Source organism: Erythrolamprus reginae, chromosome Z (assembly GCF_031021105.1).
Source record: "Erythrolamprus reginae isolate rEryReg1 chromosome Z, rEryReg1.hap1, whole genome shotgun sequence".
Classification (NCBI taxonomy): Eukaryota; Metazoa; Chordata; class Lepidosauria; order Squamata; family Dipsadidae; genus Erythrolamprus; species Erythrolamprus reginae.
The window spans coordinates 106,905,040-106,931,028 of NC_091963.1; the positions used below are offsets into that span (position 1 = coordinate 106,905,040).

At 40.5% G+C, this 25,989-nt stretch overlaps 1 protein-coding gene across 1 annotated transcript in view; it reads right to left on the minus strand.

The window, feature by feature from the left end:
• TNS4 (tensin 4) overlaps positions 1–25,989 on the minus strand; it is a 44,354-nt gene that overhangs the window by 5,475 nt on the left and 12,890 nt on the right. Inside the window, exons 3-10 of the mRNA XM_070729149.1 lie at positions 23,108–23,510; positions 21,112–21,515; positions 18,731–18,817; positions 17,196–17,303; positions 10,004–10,096; positions 7,437–7,514; positions 7,074–7,142; positions 2,475–2,643 (exon numbers count right to left, since the gene is read on the minus strand). Of these exons, the coding sequence (XP_070585250.1) occupies positions 2,475–2,643; positions 7,074–7,142; positions 7,437–7,514; positions 10,004–10,096; positions 17,196–17,303; positions 18,731–18,817; positions 21,112–21,515; positions 23,108–23,510 (1,411 nt within the window). The remainder of the gene's footprint in view (positions 1–2,474; positions 2,644–7,073; positions 7,143–7,436; positions 7,515–10,003; positions 10,097–17,195; positions 17,304–18,730; positions 18,818–21,111; positions 21,516–23,107; positions 23,511–25,989) is intronic.

Consider the following 25,989-nt stretch of genomic DNA (forward strand, 5'->3'; position numbering starts at 1 on the left):
GACTCCGGGCGGCTAACAACAATGATAAAAACAACATGTAACAATCCAATCCAATAGTAAAATAACTAAAAAAAACCCTTATTATAAAAACCAAACATACATACAGACATACCATGCGTAAATTGTAAAGGCCTAGGGGGAAAGAATATCTCAGTTCCCCCATGCCTAACGGCAGTGGTGGGTTTTAAGAAGTTTACGAAAGGCGAGGAGGGTGGGGGCAATTCTAATCTCTCAGGGGAATTGGTTCCAAAGGGCCGGAGCCACCACAGAGAAGGCTCTTCCCCTGGGTCCCACCAAACAACATTGTTTAGTTGACGGGACCTGGAGAAGGCCCACTCTGTGGGACCTAACTGGTTGCTAGGATTCGTGAGGCAGAAGGCAGTTCCTGAGATAATCTGGTCCAGTGTCATGAAGGGCTTTATAGGTCATAACGAACACTTTGAATTGTGACCGGAAACTGATCGGCAACCAATGCAGACTGCGGAGTGTTGGTGTAACATGGGCATATTTGGGGAAGCCCATGACTGCTCTCGCAGCTGCATTCTGCATGATCTGAAGTTTCCGAACACTTTGCAAAGGTAGCCCCATGTAGAGAGCATTGCAGTAGTTGAACCTCGAGGTGATGAGGGCATGAGTGACTGTGAGCAGTGACTCCCGGCCCAAATAGAGCCGCAACTGGTGCACCAGGAGAACCTGGGCAAATGCCCCCCTCGCCACAGCTGAAAGATGTTTCTTTAATGTGAGCTGTGGATCGAGGAGGACGTCCAAGTTGCGGACCCTCTCTGAGGGGGTCAATGACTCCCCCTAATATTATATTGGAGGTACACCAGCATAGTTCCCTCTAAGCTGAGCAGTGAGAAATCGCTCACTTAAAAATCATCATCAACTCAGAGTTTTTCAAACCTGCCCAGAAGCCGAGAGGGAAAGAGTGAGAGGGAAAGAGTGCCGCCCAGTCCCGAAGGGACTGCCGCTCAGACACTATACTTTTCCGCCTACACCAGGAAAAAATTAGAGGGGACATTGTACACCAGGGGTGGGTTCTAATTATCCTCGCTGCTGGTTTGCTTCATCCTGCGCTGTTTGCACATACACAGTGCCAAAACCCCAGCTTCTGCGCATGTGCAGAAGCCAAAAACAAGATGGAGGCATCTATGATGCTGCCAAGAGAGCCAATTCAAGAGTGTGCCCAACTGGCAATCACTACCAATTTGATGAGTGAGGAGAAATTTCCGATAACGGTTCTATAGAACCGGTCCAAACTGAGAGCAACCCACCTCTGATGTACATTTTTAAAATATATGCACTTAGTCAAGAAGGTAAGGTAAAAATTTCATGTTGAAAATGATAAATCAATGAATGAATTCAATTTTTAACCTACTTCAACAATCCCACTTATATTTAATGTGTAGAATATATGTAGCGATCCTGGTGTGGGTTTATATGACAGCTGCCTTAATTGTTGTAATTTAGCTCCAGTAAAATCATTGTGAAATAATTGGGATATAACACCAATCATCTTAATCTAGCTTTAAGAAAAAGGAGATTAAATTGTTCAAAGTGTTGGTTATTTCAGAGGAATGTTTTTTCTGCCAGTCAGACGAGGTTGGATCTTATGTGAATGATTCATGATTTAATTCATTGAAATACAGTAAACTGCTCATTATTTATTTATGACTAATTCTCCTATTGATTTCAATAGAAATAAAACATGACTGAATTCTTTATTAAAGACTGTAGTCTAAATAAGTTAATCCGAACCCCAAATGCCATAATAGCATGACACATAAAATTGATCTTTGACTCAGGCAGACATTGTATTCAAACATAGTGCCAAGCCAAAAATCTTAAGTTATGAATTGTTAAATAATTCATAGTGGTCTATTTCATAGACAACATGAAAACAGATCATGGCTGGGCTCACATGATATAGTAAAACCAAAGTAAACAAATCACATTTGGATTAATGTGGTGTGTGATCGAGTCCCAAAATTTATACATATATTGATGATAGGAGCTGAAGTTATAAGGGAGCAGCTTTCCACCAAATATTTTGTTTTCAATGAACCAATCTGGCCACTTCACAGGGAAAATACACAAAAGTAAAGGAAACGTTAAAGATTTTCCCTGTCCACAACTGGGCATCTTCATTTCTTAGCTGAGGGAGCCAATGTTGTCTGAAGACATTTTCACGGTCATGTGGCCAGCACAACAGAAATATATTACCTTCCTAGCAAAATGGTACCTATTTATCTATTTACATTTGCATGCAATCATTGGTGCTCAGGTCTCAAACCCAGATTGTTACTTTCCCAACTGAAAAGCTCAGGGTCTTTAATGTCTGGGTTGTTGTGCCCTCAAACAAAAGCATATCTATTATTTTTCCATAAATTTTGAAAAAAAATACTTCATCTTTTCAGTGTGAAGATTTTTTTTTTCCGTGATAGGGATAGCTACAGAAAAGGACATCTTCTTACTTTCTCTGGATGTCAGTCAAAGTTATTCCTAGTGCAGTAACTTTGAAGTGGACCATGGTGGGCGTAGGCGGCATTTCTTGTTCAAAAGTGGTAGATACAGCTTTCTGAACTGCAGCTTTGCCAGTAAGGGTTTCCATAGTCACTGAATGCAGATACAGGAGATTACATACTATAAGACAAAAGGTCAAAAAGAAGAAAATAATTTACGGTGGCTATCATTGAGAAATTAAAAAACATGAAATAGTTTCAAAAAATATGGAAGGAAACCAAGGGTTGTGAGACATTTACAAAGGTCTATTTCTACACTAAGATTACATAGCATATTTTTAAAAAATACAATAAAACTTGTGAAAAAGCTGAAGGCATGCTGGAAATTTGTTTGTTTAATCAAACAAATCCACATTTTACCAGGTCATGTTTAATAGAATGAAGCTTTGTTTGGAACTGTAATTATGATAGCTTTTAAAAAAAATCCCAAATCATTTTTTTAATTAAGGAGAGGACAAAAGAAAATATATTCGATTTCAATGTGTTAATCAAGAAGGAACTAATATGTGCTTCAGAAGGGAGTGGACTGTTGGTTAACATTCTTTGTGCTCATATCATGATATTTTTGGCTACTCATAAAAATTTTGCTGCATAAATCTTACACAAATGCGGTAGTGAAAGTACCTTATTTGCATATGCCTCTTCTATTGTTCTAAGCTGTTTGATTTCCCGTGCCTTAAAACTCTGACAATGGCTACAAGACCTTGAGTTCCTTTCTGCTTTATCTTTCCATAAGTTTTTAAAATGTATATATTTTCTTAACTATAATTAAATATAGCACTATCTGAACAGTGACATGAAAAATTCTAATGGAAACAAAACATTTACATATAATACTTAGCAGGCTTCATTTTCTCATTTTCTTTAACCCCGTTCACAAAAGTAATTATGAGCTTTTGCAAAAAGCAAAAAACCCAAACCCCTGAAACACTAAATAATCATCAAAATATGCCCCTCAGTTGACAGAATTCGTCTCTTCATCATTTGAACAAGGAAACAGCCTTAGCAAGCTTTTGTGGTAAGTGAGATTAGATAATACTTTGTATTAATTACAAATCTAATGTGCTTCGTAGCAGCTGCAAATTCTCACAGGATGCTACAGTGGTACTCAGGGGATGCCCCCATGGCTATGAGAAGTTTTGACAGATAACAAAACAAGAGCGTGTAACAGAAATAGGAGAAAAGGCAAAACAAAACATCTAGAACAAATTGAGATTACAGCCACAGATAGGGAGTCGGAAAGAAACATAACACGAAGAGACAAAATGATATTAAAGCCTGTATGTACAGTATATACGGGCATGAAATTTGCAATTCCTATTGCTGATGTGCGTTGCATAGCAAGAATGCCTGATTACAACCAGGTCCTCTGTTTAAGCGGGAATATGGGAACTGCTGATTGGTCAAGTCATCTGACAGCTCCCTATATGAGGGCAAGCTGTCAGATTGCCTTTCTGCTGGATCTTGTACATAGTTGGAGATAAAGAGCTGTTGTCTGAACCCTGTCTCCATTCTCTTCACTCACCCACTTAATGAATGGGATGAAGGTGGGACTGTGAAGACAGACTGAGCAAAAAGAGCTGATAGAACCCAGTAGATCCAACCAGGTGGCAGAAAGGAATGGGGCCATCTTGCATGGCAAATTCGAATGGCAGTAGCTGCAGAATGTTGTTGTTCCACCTGCCTTTGCCCTTCGATCCAGCAAAGCAGAACTGGCGGTCCTACATGACCCGATTTGAATGCTTTATGGAGGCAAACAACTTCCCCAGGCTGTTGGACAACCACAAAAAGGTGCTATTCCTCAGCCATTGGGGATACAAGGTATTTGACACAGCCAAGTCCCCGTCAGAGCCAATGCTGGTGCAGATGGTGCTTTGGCAACTGCTTCAAAACATGCTGAAGATCCATTACACCCCAGTGTCACCTAAGATGATGAGATGACACAAATTCCACCAACAGTTGCAATGAGACGGGAAGTCTATCAACCAGTACATGGCAGGCTGATGAAAAGCCGCCGCACATTGTGAGTTTAGAGACTTAGACAGCATTTTAGAATAGAATAGAATAGAATAGAATAGAATTTTATTGGCCAAGTGTGATTGGACACACAAGGAATTTGTCTTGGTGCATATGCTCTCAATGTACATAAAAGAAAAAGATGACATTTGTCAAGAATCATGTAGTACAACACTTAATGATTGTCATAGGGGTCAAATAAGCAATGAAGAAACAATCAATATTAATAAAAATCTTAGGATACAAGCAACAAGTTACAGTCATACAGTCCTAAGTGGGAGGAAAAGGATGATAGGAATGTTGAGAAAAACTAGTAGAATAGAAGTGCAGGTTTAGTAAAAAGTCTGACAGTGTTGAAGGAATTATTTGTTTAGTAGAGTGATGGCATTCGGGAAAAAACTGTTCTTGTGTCTAGTTGTTTTGGTGTGCAGTGCTCTGTATTTTATTGGACCAACTAATCAAGAGTGACAGGTCCTTGTGCATATGTGCCATTAACAAAGCCCTTAAGCAGAGCGCCTACCCAGTGCCAATTTTATAACATTTGCTGCATACGCTCGGTCCAGGCATCATCTTTGCCAATTAGATCTTGTGTAGGCGTACCAGCAACTGCTGTTAGATGATGCTATAATGGAGGCACAAACCATCGTCACTCATAGGGAGGCATTCAAATGTCACAGTTTATAATTTGGCTTTAGTGAAGCCCCAGGAATTTTTAGGGTGCAGTGGAATGATTATTTCTCAAAATTCCTTGAGTTGTGCCCTATTTTGACAATGAGCTAATCACTGCCAGTAGTAAGCTGCAATTGATATCTAGGCTCTGGGAAGTCCTTAGCTAGTCTAGGGCTGAAGTAGCCAAAAGCAATGTGTCAAATAGGGGTCCAGCAGTGGGGTTCTCAGGCTATCAGATTAATGGGGCAGGCAGTCAGCCCACCAAGAGTAAGGTCAGGGCAATAAGGGACCCATAAACAAGACTGAGACACAAGCTTTTCTGGGTTTGATGAACTTCTATAACAGTTTCCTCAAAAACAAAGTGACTATTGCTGATACATCAGCTATTAGCCAAGAAAGCACCAAATAAACTTCATCTCCAAGCAAACCAGATCTAACATTGGTGACCTGGTTTCACAAAGAACTTTGCTGAGGATATACTATATAGCATTTAAGTCACAAGTCTTCAAACTTGAAATTAAAGTTCATACACAACTTTAAGACTTGTGGACTTCAACTCTCAGAATTCTCTAGCCAGCATAACTGGCTGAAGAATTCTGCGAGTTGAAGTCCACAAGTCTGGGGACCCCTGATTTAAGTGATTTCTTGGTGCAGAAACACTATCTAAATTGGGAGCAACCAGCTCCTGAGTAGGTAAGGGGCCTGGCAAGCCAAGGAGTGCTAGATCCATGAGCTCAGAGACAATTTTTCTGCTGCAGTGAAATGGGAGAGTCACCCTCTCCTCCCATTCAATTCTCTGGAATTGGTAGCAAAGCCCTGTCTCATGCTTAGTCTCTGGTGTTCTGGGCTGGCATTGGCATTTGACAGGACCCCAGCACTGCTCCTTTGGCCTTCCAGATTGTCCATCTTGTCCCATTGAAAGCTGAGCAGAACTGCACTTCAAATTAACAAATGATCTGCACAACTGGGTGAAACTAACTCCGTAATAACTCTAGCTTTGCTAGAAGTTGATATAAGTTGCCAGCGATGAAATAGCATAGACAGATAAAAGAAAGAAAGCCAAGAGCGAGGAAGGAAGGAAGGCAGGAAGGAAGGAAAAAGAAAGGGAGGAAAAAGGAAGGAAGGAAGGAAGGAAGGAAGGAAGGAAGGAAGATCACCCATAGAGGAAATCAATGTGGGCAACACAAGGATGCATGAAAGCGAGCATGAAATCATAAAGCCCAACTGTTCATACAAGCAACTCAAAAAGAAGGAAATTGTCAGGCTGAACTCTCTAACTCCACATGAAGACTTGAGAAGTTTTTTCCTCTGCTATCCTGATATACAGGTATTTTAAAATTCAAATGTGCTTCTTGTTCCAAGGTATTTGGGGCCACAATATCCTCTGAACCTAATGAAACAAATGAATGTTATCTGGTAGCTCAGCTTCACGGTATCTGATGAAGGCTTCTTCGCTGATCTTCCTGGAAGGCCTCTCTTTAACCCTTCTCGTAAGCCATAGTGAAAACCAGTCTGATTGAAAACTACTTCTGAAATTCCTCCCTCCCTCCCTCCCTCCCTCCCTCCCTCCCTCCCTCCCTCCTTCTCCTCCTCCCTCTCCCTCTCCCTCCCCCACAAACATACACACAAACCACAAAGGATTAAAATCTATTATGTAATCACCGTGCCAAAAAAAATTCTCTGTGTCGATACAGGATATTGTGGTCTGAATGGTAGCAAAATGTGACATCTTTACAGAAAAGTGACAACACTGAATGGAGGCAAAACATGTAGACCAAACTGCAGGCCATTATTTATTATCTTAACCTTTATAATATGAAATGGTGTGGTTAATTGAAGAAAAAAAATTACTCTCCTTATACTCACCAGCAGCTTTCTGGGACAATAGAGGAGCGGCTTCGGAACCAAGGACTGGATTTTCATCACTGAGAAAAGCTAAGATAGGTATAACAGAACACCAGTTACAACCACACTACAAACCACTATTAAATTTAAGTAATAACTCTACTAGAAAGATCTCTAAAAATTTGTAATTCCAATATCATGCATAATTCGGTTTAATTCATTAATGTTTACTTATTCTTTTCATTGGGATTTTTATTCATTAGCAAATATATTTGGGTTTAAAAAGGAATTGTGGTTATCTAGTATCTATAAGGTTTGGGGGAATTTGTGCTGCAGTGTACTCTGGTCCTTGCAGGAACTCTTGGTCCAAGGTTCTAAACATACCTTGTCTAGGAATAATCAGTTTGCAGGGTAATGCTAATGGCATAATGGTGTGTTGATAGACAAATGCTGAGAGACTCCCTGTAAAAAAGAACAAACGGATGAGGTTTGTACAAAGTGTTCATAACATCTCTATATTCTACATTATTACCTCTCTCCTACACCACATGTCTAATTATTCACCCTTCAGGTAATCAACAACTGGGGCAGCAGAGATAAGAAATGAGATCTATTTTATCTTGGAATTATTGTTGGTTGATAATTGTTTGGTACATAGACCATCTACGAAAGGTTTTATGATTAGTATCTTTAAATGTTAACAATAAGGGGTTATGGTCTGCCCAGGTTGCATTAAATATTTGTATATCTGTAACTTCATTTATAATTTCAAGATTAGACCAAGCCATGTCAATACGAGAACAAGTATTAGAAATTGGAAATTAAATGCTTGAATTACAAATATAATATATGATATAAATGGTAACGATAAGGATATTTTTCACTTACATAATTTGAGAAATACATCATCGATACAAAGAATTTTATGTATTACTACGTACAGTACTATCATTTTCCCAAACCCCTTGATTTTGTATCCTTTCCCCTTACCCTTTTTCTCTTCCTGTTTATACTTCCCTTCCCTTTTTTTACTAATAAATAAACTATTTTTCAAAAAAAGAAATGAGATCCATGAGACTAAGAGATCTATTTGTGGGACTGAAAAGAATGGGGTGGGAGATTTTGAGTAAATGGAAGGCAATTCTTGAAATGATGGCGGTTTCCCATTCTTTGGATGCTCCCTCCCTCCCTTGTTACTTTGAATGGAATGATAACGGATGAATGAAAAATGGCAAAAAGTTTGATCCATTCACTTTCTAAATTTAATCCCAAACTAGAAGGGACTCAATAGGTATCAACTTTCAGGAGGATTTTAAAGAAATCACACTGATTTGTGAGTATCAGAGATCCAATCTGCAATGGTAAGATTCACTCTTCGTGATAAAGGAAGAGATGGAAAAGATTATCTATTCTTACCGCACAAGACATTACTAATAAAAAGTTAGCTATCTCATGTTGTCTGCTAATCTGTTTATTGTAGGATTGCAGACCATGTGAAAACGTCCACTGCCTTCCAAGACTGCCACATACAAGTATCTGACTTTCCATAAATACCTGGTCCCACTCAATTGAAATAGAATGCTGAGCTTATTTCAAGTCTGTGCACGCGGTGGCTCAGCAGTTAAAGATGCTGAACTAGTCAGCTAGAAAGCTGACAGCCCAGGTTCGAGACCCAAGTACTATCTGAGCTCCAGTTGCTTGTCCCACCTAGCAGTTTGAAAGCATGCACTCTCAAGTAGATAAATAGGTACCACTTTACTGGAAAATCAACAGCATTCCATACACATCAGTCAATAGTCATGCTAACCACATGGCTGCTGGTTCCCTTGGCTAAGAAATGAAAATGAATACTTTGCTGAATCAGATGGGCAGGATAATTTTTTATGAGCAAAAAGCAACACAGATGCAACTGTCTCAACCTCAGCTAATTTATTTATTTATTTATTTATTTATCTATCTATCTATCTATCTATCTATCTATCTATCTATCTATCTATCTATCTATCTATCTATCTATTGGATTTGTACACCGCCCCTCTCCGTGAACTCGGGGCGGCTAACAACAGTGGTAAAAACAACATGTGACACTCCAATACTAAAAACAACTAAAAACCCTTGTTATAAAACCAATCATACATACAAACATACCATGCATAAATTGTAGAAGCCTAGGGGGAAAGAATATCTCAGTTTCCCCATGCCTGACGGCAGAGGTGGGTTTTAAGGAGCTTACGAAAGACAAGGAGGGTGGGGGCTATTCTAATCTCTGGGGGGAGTTGGTTCCACAGAGAAGGGTCCCTGGGTCCCGCCAAACGGCAATGTTTAGTTGACGGGACATGGAGAAGGCCAACTCTGTGGGACCTAACTGGTCACTGGGATTTGTGCGGCAGAAGGCGGTCACGGAGATAATATGGTCCGGTGTCATGATGGGCTTTATAGGTCATAACCAACACTTTGAATTGTGACCAGAAACTGATCGGCAACCAATGCAGACTGCGGAGTGTTGGTGTGACATGGGCATACCTAGGGAAGCCCATGATTGCTCTTGCAGCTGCATTTTGCACGATCTGAAGTTTCCGAACACTCTTCAAAGGTAGCCCCATGTAGAGAGTGTTACAGTAGTCGAACCTCGAGGTGATGAGGGCATGAGTGACTGTGAGAAGTGAGTCCCGGTCCAGATAGGGCTGCAACTGGTGCACCAGGCGAACCTGGGCAAATGCCCCCCTCACCACAGCTGAAAGATGTTTCTTTAATGTGAACTGTGGATCGAGGAGGATGCCCAAGTTGCGGACCCTCTCTGAGGGAGTTAGTAATTCCCCCCCAGGGTAATGGACAGACAGATGGAATTGCTCAAACTCAGCTAATTGCAACCCCAGCTAATATATACATGAATATATGACTGTCATAGCTTAAGCATAAGTAGCTTAAACCAACTGGACCAACAATCTTACCAAAATAGGGTTCTTCTTCCGCTCCCTTAAGATGCACTCCTTTGGGAGAAGATTCAACGAGGAAGTGTCTAATGTGGTTACCAGCATCTTCTCCTTTAAAACAAACCAAACAAAAACCAAACTGAAATGCAACTTATTCAAAACAAACAAACAATACCTTACATTGGAAGCTTTCCAAAGAGTTTTAAAATTGGGTTTTTAAAAGGCTTTATTCAATTTTTTTCTCTAATTCTGATTTTGGTGTCGTTTATATTTAATAATGGTTATGATATGTGACAATGAAGACATAATTTCCAAACCCTGTTTTGTATAAAGAAATGCAGAGTTTTGTATACAGAAATATGCACATTTCTTTTCTGGTTTCCTGATGCTATTATCATATTTTAATTCTATGGAAATTTGTTGTTATAAATCTAAACCAGACGGAGGAGCATAATTGTTCTGAGAATAGTTTCAGCTCATGAAATGAAGTGTTTCTGAATATAAATCAGAGATGGACTCATAGTGGAATTCTTCCAGAGATATGAAAGTTAAAACTTTAAAAAACTAAAACCAATGCCTCGTGAAATGGGTTGCACAATCTCTCAGCAATTCATGTGCCTAAAATCCTGTATTTAGAGAAATATTATGTGATTGCAATTTCAGTAATGTGAGAATTGGATTGAATAACAACATAATTTACTGCAAACAATAGAATTTGGAGCCAGAATGATAACCTTGACCCTTTATCACAATCATGAACTTTTTCAGTATATGACAATAACAGAAAATGTCTTCTATATAGTTCACCCATACAAATAATCACAGAGAAAATATTGTTTTTGGCTTGCAAATGCAATGTAAATCAAACCAAATTGAGAAGAAGCAAATATACAGATATTCTGTAAACTATGTTTTCCCTCTCTCTGTGTACAGGAGTATGTACATTTTTTCTGCAGTCTTTTCCAGTACAGAGTCCTCAAATGGTTTGGAATACAAATTCCATAATTCCCAATGACTATGCTTGATAGGACTAATGTGAATTATAATTGAATATATTTAGAAGGCACCAATGTGGCAAGGCACAGTGGTGCTCTACTGTTTTGTTTAAATGATAAACCCTTTCCCAACTATCAAAACTTAGGAATGTTGAAGGACAAAGTTTAAAGGTTTAAGTTTAGGTTTATTAGATTTAAGGGCTGCCCTTCTCCTCGCAGACTCAGGGCAGATTACAAGAGTAAAATAGAGACAATTACAATAAATAGAATTTAAAACATTGAAGATAATAAAAAAAACCCACAATAAAACAATTGACCATTCTTTTATGCAATGACAGGAGCAAAACTGTTGCTCACAATTCCCAGACCTGCTGGCACATGTGTGTCTTTAACACCTTCCGAAAGGCAAAAAGAGTGGGGGCAGTGTGGATCTCCAGGGGAAGTTGGTTCTAGAGGGTCAGGGCCGCAATAGAGAATGCTCTCCCTCAAGGACCTGCCAGCCAACCTGCCAGTCAACATTGTTTGGCCAATGGAGCCTTGAGGAGGCCCACTCTGTGCAACCTAACCAGTTGCTGGGACATGTGAGGCAGAAGGCAATCCTGTAAATAATCTGATCCAATGCCATATAGGGCTTTATGGGGCTACCTTTGAAAAGTGTTCGGAAACTTCAGATCATGCAGAATGCAACTGCGAGAGCAATCACAGGCATCCCTAAGTATGCCCATGTTACACCAACACTCCGCAGTCTGCATTGGTTGCCGATCAATTTCCGGTCACAATTCAAAGTGTTGGTTATGACCTATAAAGCCCTTCATGGCATCGGACCAGAATATCTCTGGGACCGCCTTCTGCCACACGAATCCCAGCGTCCAGTTAGCCCACAGAGTTGGCCTTCTCCAGGTCCCATCGACTAAACGATGTCATTTGGAAGGACCCAGGGGAAGAGCCTTCTCTGTGGTGGCCCCAACCCTATGGAACCAGCTCCCCCCAGAGATTAGAACTGCCCCCACCCTCCTTGCCTTTCGTAAACTTCTTAAAACCCACCTCTGCCGTCAGGCATGGGGGAACTGAGACATCTCCCCCGGGCCTATACAGTTTATACATGGCATGTTTGTGTGTATGTTTGCTTTTATAATGGGGTTTTTAGTATTTTTTAAATTATTAGATTTGTTTTTACATTGTCTTTATTATTGCTGTGAGCCGCCCCGAGTCTATGGAGAGGGGCGGCATACGAATCTAATAAATTATTATTATTATTATTATTATTATTATTATTATTATTATTATTATTAATAATAACAATAATAATAATAACCAATACCTTGAATTGCATTCAGAGACCAATCAGTAGCCACTGCAGTGCACAGAGTGCTGGACTAATGTGAGAATACCTGGGTACGACCAACACAGGGTGTGCAGCTTCATGTTGAACTAGCTGAAGTCTCTGAACATTCTTCAAAGGTAGCGTGCATTGCAATAATCAAGCATAGAGGTATTGAGGGCATGAGTGACTGTGAGAACAGACGCCCTGTGCAAATAGGCCCACAATTGGTGCATCAGGCGAACCTGTGCAAAAGTCCCTCTAGCCACAGCCAAGAGATGTTGTTCTAACCTCAGCTGGGGTCTAGGAGGATTCCCAAGTTGTGGACCCTCTCCAAGGGGGTCAAGATTTCCCTCTCCCCAGAGTAATAGATGGACAGGTGGGATTGTCCTTGGAAGGCAAAACCCCCAGCCACTCAGTCTTGTCAGGGATGAACTTGAAACTGTTGATGCCCATCCAACGCTTACAACGTCCAGAAACTAGTGCATCACTTCCACTGCTTCACTGAATTGGTACAGAGTGGAAATGTACAGCTGGATGTCATCAGCGTACCGATGGAAACTCACCCCATGCCTATGGAAGATCTCACCCAGCGGTTTCATGTAGATATTAAACAGTAGGGAGGAGAGAATTGACCCTTGAGGCACTTCAAAAAGAAGGGGCCTAGGGGACAATCTCTGTTCCCCCTCCAACACTGAGTGTGACTGACAGTCACAGGTAGGAGAAGAATCACCACAGAACGGTGTCCCACTCCCAACCCTTCCATTCGGCACAGAAGGATACCATGGTCAATGATATTGAAAGCTGCTGAGAGGTCAAGTAGCACCAGGATAGAGGAAAATCCCCTATCCTGGGTTTGCCAGAGATCACTGACCAAGGCAATTTCCATGCTGTAGCTGGGCCTGAAACTGGACTCATAAGGGTCTAGAATAATCAGCTTCATCCAAGGACTGCATGAGTTGGAACGCCACCACCTTCTCAACAACCTTCCCCCAAAAGCTGAGTTTGGAGACCAGATGGTAGTTGTTTAAAACAACTGGATCCAGGGAAGGCTTCTTGAGGAGATGCCACACAACCACTTCTTTCAATGGAGGCAGAAGGATCCCACCTTCGAGGAAGCATTGACAACCTCTTGCATCCAGCTTTGTGTCACCTGCCTACTGGCCGAGGCCAGCCAGGAGGGACATGGGTCCAACAAACAGGTGGAGGAGTTCACAGCTTGTATGGCCTTGTCCATTTCATCAGGTGTTGCAAGTTCAAACTCATCCCATACAACTGAACTAAGATTTTCCCTATCACCTCAGTCAATCCTGTCTAGTCGGAGTCCAAATCTGAGTGATTTTGTCTGAAAAAACCCTGAGCTCTACCCTGCAAGGGCTCCATCACTTCCCCCATGCTAAGGAAAGAGCGGTCACCCTAAACAGGCAGCTGAGTGAGATTCCACAGATGCAATCATGGTGGCAAGATGGAAAGATCTTGATGCCTTGATTGCCACTAGTTAAATCTTGATATAAGATCTTAACAGTGTTTGGTCAGCTCTTACTGGATCTCCAATGCTGCTCCAGATGTCTCTTCTGGTATTTCATCATCCGGACCTCCTTGATAAACCAAGGAGCTTTCCTGGGTCTACTGCCCAGAGAGGTCCCAAAGGTGCAATCCGGTTGAAAGCCTCCATTGAAGCCATATTCCAAGCCCTCGTAAGTGACTCCATCAGATTGTGTATAAGCAAGTTCAGAAAATCCTCAAGCACCCTCTGAAATCCCTCTGAGTCCACTAGGTACCTGGGCAGAACTACCTAATCAGTTCTGCCTCTCTGCAATGGAGGATTGGAGTCGTAAAGTTGAGCTGCAGCAGGGAATGATCTGACCACGATAAAGGCAAAATATCCAAGCACCTTAATTTCAGATCATCACTCCATTGCCCTGAGAGACATACCATGTTGAGCGTGTGTCCTTCCTCATGGGTCAGACTCTGAACTACTTGGGACAGGTCTATGGTTGCCATGGTGGACATGAACTACTGCGCCACCTCAGAGGATTCACCAAGCAACAGTAGATTGAAGTCCCCCGAGACAATGTCTGTGGAACTCCACCGCCAGCTCAGTTACTGCCTCAAGTAGCGCAGGCAGGGCCGTTATCATGCAGCTTGGAGGCAGGTACATGAACAACAGGCCCACCTGAACCCCTAGATTCAACCTCAGGAGGAGGCACTCACACCCGGCTATCTCAGGTGCAAAGAGCCTGCACAGACTAGAGGTCTTCCGATTATGCAGCCACTTCTCCACCCCTTCCCTGGGGTCGTGTCTGGTGAAGCACCTGAAGCCCAGCTTGGCCCATCTCTGAGAGGGGAACACCATCCCTCTGGGCCTAACCAGGTCACAGTCACACATGCCAGGTCAGTCTCCTCATCCACATGTAAATCATGGATGAGGGGAGTTTTATTTCCAACCAACCTGGCTTTGAGCAACAACAGCATGAGTCCAGGGTCTGGGTTTCACCTATCGCCAGTTATCCATGTTGAGCTGCATATCTTAAAGGGGTCAGAACAGGGAATCACTTTAAAACAATGAATTCCAATTCCCCGTGAGCGGCCTACCCCTCAGCTCCTGCCATATTGGCTTCTCCCAGTCAGGGGTGGGAGAGGTGTTGGTTCTCACCTATAAAGCCCTACATGGCTTAGGGCCAGACTATCTTTGGGACCACCTCCTGCCGCATAGCTCCCAACGACTGATAAGGGCTCACAGGATTGGCCTTCTCCAGGTCCTGGCTAAACAGTGCCAGTTAGCGGAGCTGCAGGGGAGGGCCTTCTTTGTGGTGGCACAGACTCACTGGACCAGCTACCTCCTGAGATCTGTACTGCCCCCTCCATACTGGGCTTCCAGAAAGCCTTAAAGACCAGCCTTTGCCAGCATGCCTAGGGCCATTGAGCACATCCAGCCACAAAGGATATGAAGGCTTTTTATGAGGGGTGTTAAATTGTTTTTAGACAATTTATGTTTAAATGTCTAAAATGTTTTTGCTGTAAGCTTCCCAGAGTCTTTCGGGAGTTGGGGAGCATATAAATAAAATACAAATAATGCTGGAAATAAATATTATTTTTTTAACATTAAAACAAAGGCTGCAATTTCCCCCATTTATTTACAATCTCCCACTGCTCTCTTCTGTTTTAAATAGAGCATTTCTGCCATCCAGCAAAATTTGCTATTTGACCCATATTGGAGAAACTCTCAAAGTTGTGTAGAACGACATGAAGCATTCAGCTCAGCTCCTCTTAAGGATTATTAACTTTCATCTCTTCTGTGCTTCGTAACCGAGCTGGGGCACACAGAGTTAATTAATAGAGAAGTTTACATTTCCCCTCAGCTGCACTCCCCTCCCTGAAGCTGATCCGTGCTGAAGTCACAGAAAACTTGCTTGTCCTGGCTTGCAACTACTCTACCGCTGGAATCCATGCATGGAGAGGCTCCAGTACATTAGCTTTGCTTTGTTTCTGTTTCATTTCCCCTGCGACATCTTGCAGGTTCCTTCCAATGTGAGAAGCGAAGTTTGCTCTGACTTGAACTTCACACTGCCCTTGATTCAGAAAGACTCAGAATATAGTCATTTGCCAACTTTCTATTGCTTGTATTTGTTATTTGTTTGCAGTTCCTTTGGGTGTCTCATCAGTCATTTCTCCTCTCCTCTTTCACTTCTCTGCTGGTTTGCCCTCTGGGGTTTCCCCCACCATTGCTTTCCTGTGTGAAGAAAACTTGAGATTTGTTCGGTTTTGATTTCTAAAACATGTACAGTAATGACAACTGATTGCCTTTATGGAGATGCGGTGCTCTGCCACTTATAGAGCTCTGTTTTTCATTTTTTCCAGAATTTCCTTAGCTGTGTACCATGAGGCAACTGGGAACATGCAGTGAGCAATATGTTGAATGATTAACTACAGCCATGAGTTTGTAGTCTTTGGCCATGCAGGGAACTATCAACTCCAAGACCAGGGAAGACCATATTCAGTTCTGGTCACCACACTTCAAAAAAGACATTGAAACTCTGGAGAAGGTGCAGAAAAGAGCAACCAAAATGCAGGAGTCTAGAAACCAAGACTTACGAAGAGAGACTGTGAGAACTGGGCATGGATAGCCTAGAGAAAAGGAGGGCCAGAGCGGACATGATAGCAGTCTACAGGTATACAAGGGGTTGCCACAGAGAGGAGGGGATCACTTTATTTTCCAGGGCACCAGAGGGCTGGACGAGGAACAACGGCTGGAAGCTGACCAAGGAGAGATTCAACCTGGAAATAAGGAAGAACTTCCTGACGGTCAGAACGATCAACCAGTGGAACAACCTACCAGCGGACATTGTGAACTCCAATACTCTGGACATTTTTAAGAGGAAATTGGATTGCCATTTGGCTAGGATGCTATAGGGTTCCTGCTTGGGCAGGGGGTTGGACTTGATGACCCACATGGTCCCTTCCAACTCTAACAATAAATAAATAAAAACTGCATAAGCTGCAGTTGCATCATCAGTCTTTAGGAAAAGTGAATGGGTTGCCTCTCTGTGACGGTCAATAGCCTCTCTTGTTTTCCAACACTGCAACAGTCAAATTTTGGGGAGTCTGCTATCTTTCCCTTCCTTTTAAGGTCTCGTCAGGATTCAGGTGGGAGCCTAAATAAAGAATCCCTTGTGGGATTTCTGCACAGTTTGGCACCAGAGCAGTTTTCTCAATTCATTGCCCTCCAAATAGGCTGAAGCTACAGCTTCCAGACTTCCCACCCAGTTGGCCCTCTGCTTGGGAATTCTACAATTTATAGTAAAATACTGGAAAGCACCAGGTAGGAGAAGGCTGCTGTTAGCCCCTCTCAATTATCACTTTTTTTTCAGTTTGAAGAAGGAACTCTGAGTACCTGCTTTGTTGTTGAAGACTTTCAGGGCTAGGCCAAATGAGCCAGGATAAGATGTGCTGTCCCTCATAATAAATGTACCTGGTGGTTCGTCCATCAGCAGTTGGATAGCTGTTAAGACATACACCCAAAGAGCAAAGTGTCACCATATCAAAGAATAAAGAGAGAATAATAAGCATTTGTATCTTTTGCAAACACTGGTTCCCATGTTCAAAGCACTTCATGTGTACTACTTAGCCGACAACCTTCACAGTAAATCAATATTGTGATCATATGTTGCAGAGAGCGATAATGGCTTACGTAAGGCTATTTGACCACGTTACACAGAAGCCAGATTGGATTCAGCAGCTTTCTGATTTACAGCTCAGTCTCTTTGCTCTTCGTTACCTAAGATAAGATTTAAAAGGCTCTATAGTTGAAAGAATTGAGCAATTTGAAGGTCCTAGGGAGAAAATACTGTCTGCTCCTCAATAATATTGCATTCTTGATCTATTTTATGCAAGCTCTCCCTTTCAGAGGAATAAACCAGCTACAAACAAAACAAGTAGTACCAGAAGCATTTCCTTTTTAAGTTATACTAAAATAAGTGAATTTAAAAAAAATTATAACATGATAATGATAGATAGAATGTAATAGTTTAAAAACAATATAAACATAGAGTATTTTTGCAATATTATAAATTTTAAAGTGTTATTTTTTATATTTTATTACTAGTTTAAGTACTTGATATTTAATAGATAAGAAAATTAATTAACATAAAGAATACAGAGTTAAATTTAACAAGAACATAGAGCACGTGTGTTATATTTCTGTATTGATCTGATTATAGTTAGCTTTTTTTTTTGTATTAGCTAGACTTCTGCGACAAGAGGAGCAATGGTAGCTCCTTGAATGTTGAATGTTGTTTGTTTTTGTTTGTCTAATGAAAAATAATAAAAAAATATTTTAAAAATACAGCTCAGTCTCTTTGCTCTTCGTTACCTAAGATAAGACTTAAAAGGCTCTATAGTTGAAAGAATTGAGCAATTTGAAGGTCCTAGGGAGAAAATACTGTCTGCTCCTCAATAATATTGCATTCTTGATCTATTTTATGCCCATCAGTTTGCAAGCTCTCCCTTTCAGAGGAAAAAACCAGCTACACACAAAACAAGTAGTACCAGAAACATATCTGGGAAAAAAATTCCTTTCCCAAGTATGGCCTGGTACGATTGATTTGTATATAGCAGTGATGGCGAACCTTTTTTTTTTTGCTCAGGTGCCAAAATGGTGTGTGATCAATATAAAAAAACTATACTGAATTTTGTTAATAACTTAAATGGAGCAATTGTAGCACAACTTCTCTAATATACCTGGTTGTTAGCTCAAATGCTTGAAGAAATAGTACTTCTCTTAAATTATTTTGGTGCATAACTCTTTGATCATTATCCTTTTCACTACATATCTCTCTGTCTGAATCAGGCCACATTCTTAGTGTTTTATTGTAGCTTTCTTGCTTTGCCTTCATTTTGTGTATTGTTGCCTGCTGTTTCTTAGATTACCTTGGTCTCTTGTGATACTGGGTTTGAACCAATATTTAGAGGTGTCCATCACAAACTTCATAGTTGTCTGGGCTTCTTTGGAATACCCTGCATGAAAAAAAGTCATACATATATCTAAATAAAAGGTTAAGGAAAAGTGGTTAGAATAATCAGATTTTTTTCATCATAGAGGTTTCTTTTTTAAAAAATTAGAAAATAATCTGTATATAAGGAAGATTTTATAAAATAAATGAAGGCAAGCTGGAGAGGAAAAAGAGATTATCTCATTGTTTTCCATCTGTTTCAGTCTACAAATACTGAAATGGATGGACCACACTGAGATAATGGGAAACATCCCAATTCCTTCCGAATTCCCAGTGATCTTAGGTTTACTGAAATCCAGACAGTAAATTAAAAATGACTTCATTCAAATTCCTTTGATTTTCTTTTGTAATTAACATAAGGGTATCTGGGGAAGAGGTTAAAAATAATCAAGATGGTTCAATGGTTCAATGAATAATGAAAACCACACCCTATGTTTACATATGTTGTACATAACATTGCTTCCATCACTTCATTATAGCTTTCATTTTGAGGGATTTTTTTTGACACCTTTTGCAGATGTCCACAGGGTAGCCGTCATCCTACTGGACTTTTATAAGGCTAGAAAAGTTTTTTTTCTCTTTTACATGGTGACGCAACTAATTTAAAAAGTGACTGCTTAGTTGTAATAGCTAAAAACACAGCTTTCATATTCAGGAAATTTAATGAATCCCAATCTGATTTGAATTTCGATTTGAATCTGCTCAAATCGCATGCCAGAATTTTAAATCAATTTTGCTTCTGGATTTTGTACTGCCCTCCTCTCCCTCAAAAGTAAACACTGTTTAATTAGATTTCCTAGCAAACATTCAAAACCCCAACATTACATGTCAGGATTTAATATTAACAGAGTGACTACATTTTCCTAGAACATTTGGCTACTGTGAAGCAACAATATGCCATTCTAGATGAATTATTGATTGGATGTCCCTGATCAGCCACTTTGTTTTTCTGATAGTCCTACTTTCTGGAAAGAGGATACAAACTGAACCTGCAAGTTTGCAACTACCCCTTCCTCCAGAAGTGGGATTCAGCAGGTTCTGGCCAGTTCTAGAGGACAGGTAGTAGAAATTTTGTGTGGTTCGGAGAACCAATAAATAACACCTCTGACTGGTCCCAGCTGATTGGGAGGAAATGGGGATTTTGCAGTAACCTTTCCCTGGAGTGTGGAAGGAATGGAGATTTCACAATATCCTTCCCCTGTCATGCCCACCAAGTCAGAACTGGTAGTAAAAAAAAAATTGAATCCCACACTGCCTTCCTCCTTGATTGGGGTATTATTGTTCAGATGGTAGCAAAGAGAAGCATTGCAAAGTGTTTGGAAACTTCAGATCGTGCAGAATGCAGCCCGTCAACTAAACAATGTCGTTTGGCAGGACCCAGGGGAAGAGCCTTCTCTGTGGCGGCTCTGGCCCTCTGGAACCAGCTCCTCCCAGAGATTAGAATTGCCCCCACCCTCCTCCCCTTTCGTAAGCTCCTTAAAACCCACCTCTGCCGTCAGGCATGGGGGAACTGAGATGTTCCTTCCCCCTAGGCCTTACAATTTATGCATGGCATGTTTGCGTGTATGTTTGGTTTTATAATAAGGGTTTTTTAGTTGTTACATGTTGTTTTTGTCGTTGTTGTTAGCCGCCCCGAGTCTACGGAGAGGGGCGGCATACAAATCCAATAAATAATAATAATAATAACAATGTATAAGAACAAGAAAGCAAATCAAGTCCATTTCTCATACTGGTGTTTCTACTCAACCTAATTGTCAGATGGAAGATATAAGGAAAAAGAGCATTGAAATAAATTTACTTCATTTTCATTTGTGCTTTTTCCCTCACTAAGTTTCTTGAAGTATTTCAAAAGGCCCACAGGCAAAGAGGAAGGAAGGTATTGAATTAAACAAATAGAGAATATGTGGTCAATTTAGGAAATTTTACCAGGCTGATTGTACCAATGTTTTGTTTGGATAATATACAGATTGGCCTTGTTCCCTGATTTTTGTATGAGCAGGCACACTGCCATTTTTAGTGTGGATTACTTCCTCTACTTCGCACAGCAGGGAAATTTTATTTCACCCATCCTCTAAATTGGTACTTTTTAGATAAGCACCCAGCCTTCAGAATTCTTACCAACATCCATGTTGACTGGGGAAGGAGTTGCAATTCAGTTTGTGAGTTAACCACATAATCTGGGGAACCCCAAAAGTTGTATTCCTTCCCAATTTTTAAAATAAAATATTTATTTTCATCCCAATTAGAAACAAAGAAACAAAGATGAGAACTTCCAGTGATAGGGATGGAATAACTTACCATCCAGAGGTGAAGGGGAGGAACTTGAGTTGTCAGAATAGGAATTATTTAAGCCATTAACTCCTGAAAAACTTCTGGAATTGGCCTTAGGCATCTTATTTTTGAAGGAACTGGAGCAGCCCCTGGAAAGTTGAGCATCTGTCTCACTCTCTTCTGGGAGACCATTGATGAGCACTATAGGGATTGGGAATGGGGGCGTTGTAATAGATGAAAGAGAATGGGGGTATGGCTGAGTTAGAGGAGAATTCTCTTTCTGGGAGCATGTGGCTCTTGGATAGTAAGAACCAGGGCTGTTGGGTGGAACATAACACCCTGTCAGGGATTCAACGGAGGGGGGACTTCCTATTGACCTAGTTAGAGGTGTGTCAGATTCATGGTTGGACAATGATTGGCGGCTGCTGCTGCTGCAAAAAAGAAAACAAACCATAAAAAGTTAGAGAAAAGTAGGATGGTACTACTGTTAGTTCTAAATATACATATACAAATATACAATATAAATATACAAATGGCAACAAATGCTAAGCATACAAGATTTTAGAGCTCTCTAATGGTGTCCAGTTTTGTTAAGCATGTCCAAAATATTAATAGAAAGTCATCTAGATAAAACCACTGTTCCCTCTCCCCGTGATGACTAATTAGTGTTTTTTTTAAAAAGATCCATCCTTTCAAAATTCTAAATGGAAATAAATGGAGCTAGCTGGTATTTCTTTAGAGGGGGCATATTTTGACGATATTCCTCAACTAATGGGGCATCATCAATCACTCAGAATCAATCAGAATAGAGATGGAAGGGATCTTGGAGGTCTTCTAGTCTAGCCTCCCCTCCACCCCATTCAAGCAGGAAAATATATTAAAAAACATATAGATTGCATTATTACAGAATTCAAGAAACCAACTAATAGTCTTAACTTACAGGAAGGCAGATTCCACTTGGACATTAGAAAAGAAGCACAAACAGTTGAAGTGTCTGGCTGTAGAAATAAAGTCCTAGAGAAGTGGATCTGCTCCTTCGCAGTGGACATGCTCACTAGATCTACAGGGAATGCTTTTATTTGAATTCCTGCATTGAATGCAGTGTGGAAAGTCAAATTCATGTTTCTGAATGACTTCCTTTTCTGAAGACTCTGCTGTAATAGGCAATACGGACTTCTATGAAGACTAAATAACTCAGCAAAGGAAACAAAAAATGTGTTCTATAGCAAGTTGCGCAAATGAGTCCCTAAGCACTCTCTTGTCCTGGGGTGAGAAAAACAGATGGACCAACATGGATTTGTCCAGTGACATAGAATGTGCAAGTGATCTGGGCTTTAACCACGTCTTTCCATCCCATAGTCAATGCTGACAAAGTGGGATTTCTGGCCATGAAGCTTCCGGAGGAGAAGATACTTAAACAGAATTAATAGAATCAAACAGGCATTTGGATTCAGCGATCTATGTGGTCCCTCCATCTCTAAGATCTTTCTATTGGATTTCAGCAACAAATACAGCGTGTTTGCTTAGGTGTGTATGGCTGCCAGCATTTCCTTGATTTTATAAAAGTGATTCTTAGTTATTTTGATATAATGAGGGATGCAGAGGAACTAAAAATTGTGGCTATGCCCTCCCCCCCCAAAAAATAACATAGCAGTTGCCTTGCACCTTCCTTTACCAACAAATCAATGGGTGAAACCTACAGTCGCCTGCCATTTCCCAGTTCCAGTTCATCTATTCCAGCTACCATCTTTAAATGTGTACAATTGTTGCTGGATTAAAGACAGTGTGATGAGGCCAAGGTGTCTGTTGAAGGCACCATTCTGCTCTCACTGAGTTTTTCACCACTGCTACTATTTTCTCCTGCCATCATTGCTATACATTTTTTTCCTTCCTCTTTTCACTTTCCTGCCCGATAGCCCTTCTTGCAAGACAGCAACTGCGAAGTAGCTCAGGCAATGATACTTTACTACAGAGAAATGTTGAATAACCACACAGGATAATTCCTTTTATATAGTGCATTCACCTTCCAAAAATGTAACTGGTGTCTGACCCAGGACTTGTTGAAAGCATTGATGCCTCACTGCATCGCTGGGCCATCTTCCTGAGTTGCAGGATGCCCGGAGAGGAAGCTAGAGAAGAATTTGAACCATAAGATGCAAAGTTCTTCTGATCTCTTTGTGGAATGGAGATACTCTCTGATACTTGGATGCAAGTTGGTGACTGCCTTCCTGTAGGGGAGAAATACTGTGCGCTTCCAGAAATATTGCCAGCAGCATCACAGTTATAGCCAAGGTTGCCTCCACGTGGAAATAAGTGTCCCCGGTTTGGGGAAGACACAGAAAATGGAGTGCTGGAAAGACTTCTTGAGCTCTGCCAAGACTCTTGATACTTGGTTTTGCCTGGTGACATTTCAATATATTTTATGTCTGGTAAAAACAAAACAAAACCAAAAAGCATTAAGACAAACCACGTGTGCCACAGAATAAATTAGAACCCTTTAAGTTCAACAGTCCTAAATCATTCTCCATAGACAGCATATAAACTTCTTTACGACATTTATAAAACAATATATATATATATATATAAACAGATTTTAAATAATAGTACATAATGTGTATCCATACTTTATAACCAGCAACACATGGGTGGGGAGAGGAAATCAAAATGAACAAATGAACTACCATGATAGAAGCCTTGGGAAGATATGTCCTTCATATGCTAAATACAAGACTGAAGAGAGATTTTACTTGTGGAATTGATGAAAAGTCCTGCATGAAAAATAATGCTAGAAATCTTAGTATCTAAGGGGGGGGGGGAGGATATTAGCACAGATGTATCAGGGTCTGATGGAGTATTGCAGAGGATGTGGAAAGTAGAGACCAAAAGTTGTTCCAGTGGTGGTAGGGCCACTCGGAACTGTAATTCCTAAATTGGAAGAGTTGCTCCAACAAATCCCAGGAAAAACATCAGACCTTTCTGTCAAGAGAACAACTAAGATATTATGCTGAACCCTTAAGCTTGTAGACTTCTGGTAGAGGGTTTGAAATGGAAGAAGATGCATACCACCCATTGTATTATACTGCATTGCATTACTTTACATTAGTATACTACCATACTGCTATGCTGTGCTATGCTATGCTAATCATATACTGGTAATATATGGTGGGACTAAAAATCGAATAATAAATAAATGTTCTGCATTTCAATTATCATCATCTATGACCATGCTGGCTAGGACTAAGAGAATGGCAGTGGCAGCTGGAATAGTTTCAAAGCAGCTGAAGGATGCTAGGTTGTCTACTGAAGACAGGCCAAGAAAGAAAGACGTTTTAAACTTACAGAGATTTTGGATCATACACATTAGCACTGACAGTTGGTCAAATTGGCAGAGATTAATGGTCTGGCTCTATCATAACTGCTGGTACATAGACCACCTTTTCATTGTATTGCATATTCCTAACATGGCAGAAATATGGCTAAGAATTCTGGGAGTTGTAAAATTCTATAATCATTTCCATTATAACATCTACTATCATTATTTAAAGTTACTCTATAACCTGCCTTTCCCCCAAATAACAATAATTACTGGGGGGACAAAGCTGTTGTAAATGCAGATACCACATTTGTTTCATTCATTGTGAGATAATATTATGTGCGTGCGATTGCTCATTCATTGCAGCACAAGAATACTGGAGCTAAAGGGCAGATTATCTAGGTGGGTAAACACCATTTTCAAGACCTTCTTTTTTCCAGGTGCAGATAACCTTCTAACCAGACCTGGAATTCAAAGAGCCTCCCAACAATGTGTTTTGTAGCGTCATCCAAGCAAGCTTCATGTCAATGAGTCCATTACTTGTTGGCACCTGAATAAAAGGGTGGGGATGCAAGCTTCAGTTGTTCTCCTTTCCTGCCTGTTCTAACAGCAAATGAGAAACATCTGGTTACTCCCAAAGAACATATCAGATACAAGCTAAAGGAGATTACACAAGGCCATCTCCCTCCGCTGTTTTGACTCCAACCAAGCAATGATCTCATGCTGGCTTTTACCAATATGTGTTATACAATTAGTAAATATGAATTCAATTTTTTTTCTAACATGGAACTGCATTTGAAAACAAAAAGGTAAGTTTATATTACTGCTAATGCTGCCAATATTTTCCCTGGCATTTGTATTTAGAAAAGAACCAACATTAATTTGCAAAAAATATTTAAAGACTTTTCATTTAAATTTGATATCGCAAGCCATACCACTCTAGACAGTTAGATTTTAAAATGTATAATATACTAGATGTGCTCTATAATATACATATAAGAAACTTTTATATGGATATGGTTTTGAAGAAAGAATACAAAGAAAAATAAGAGATATGTAACTTCCCCAGTGGATTGTTCTTCTGTTCACGTAGACACATTTTGGTCTACAAAGAGACATTTTGTTTGTCCAGGGACAAATGACCTATAATTCATCTAGAACACACAAACATCCCTTTTCTTTTCTTCATTACTTCATTACTTTTAACCCACATAAAAAAAGAATCTTTGCTCAACAGTTGATCACATTACCTACATGCAACAGATCAAGATTAAATCCTAACAGTTGCCACCTGGAATGGGAAAAGTTGCTATCAAAAATCTGCTCAACTGCTATGACACAAGTGATGGGCCCAGTGATGGGCTACCAAAATTTTCACTACCACACTGTGGGCATGGCTTATGCATTTTGTTTCAACATCTCTCAGTGCAAATTGGGTGCTCTGGGGTGGAGCTCCAAATTTTGCTACTGGAACTGAGTTTCTGACCGTTTCCATAGGAGCCCATCACTGGATGGGCAATAACTGGTGTGGTCAGGTGCTCCATCCCGGTAGCAAATTCCGGGATGCATGCACAGCTGCATGCCCCTGATGT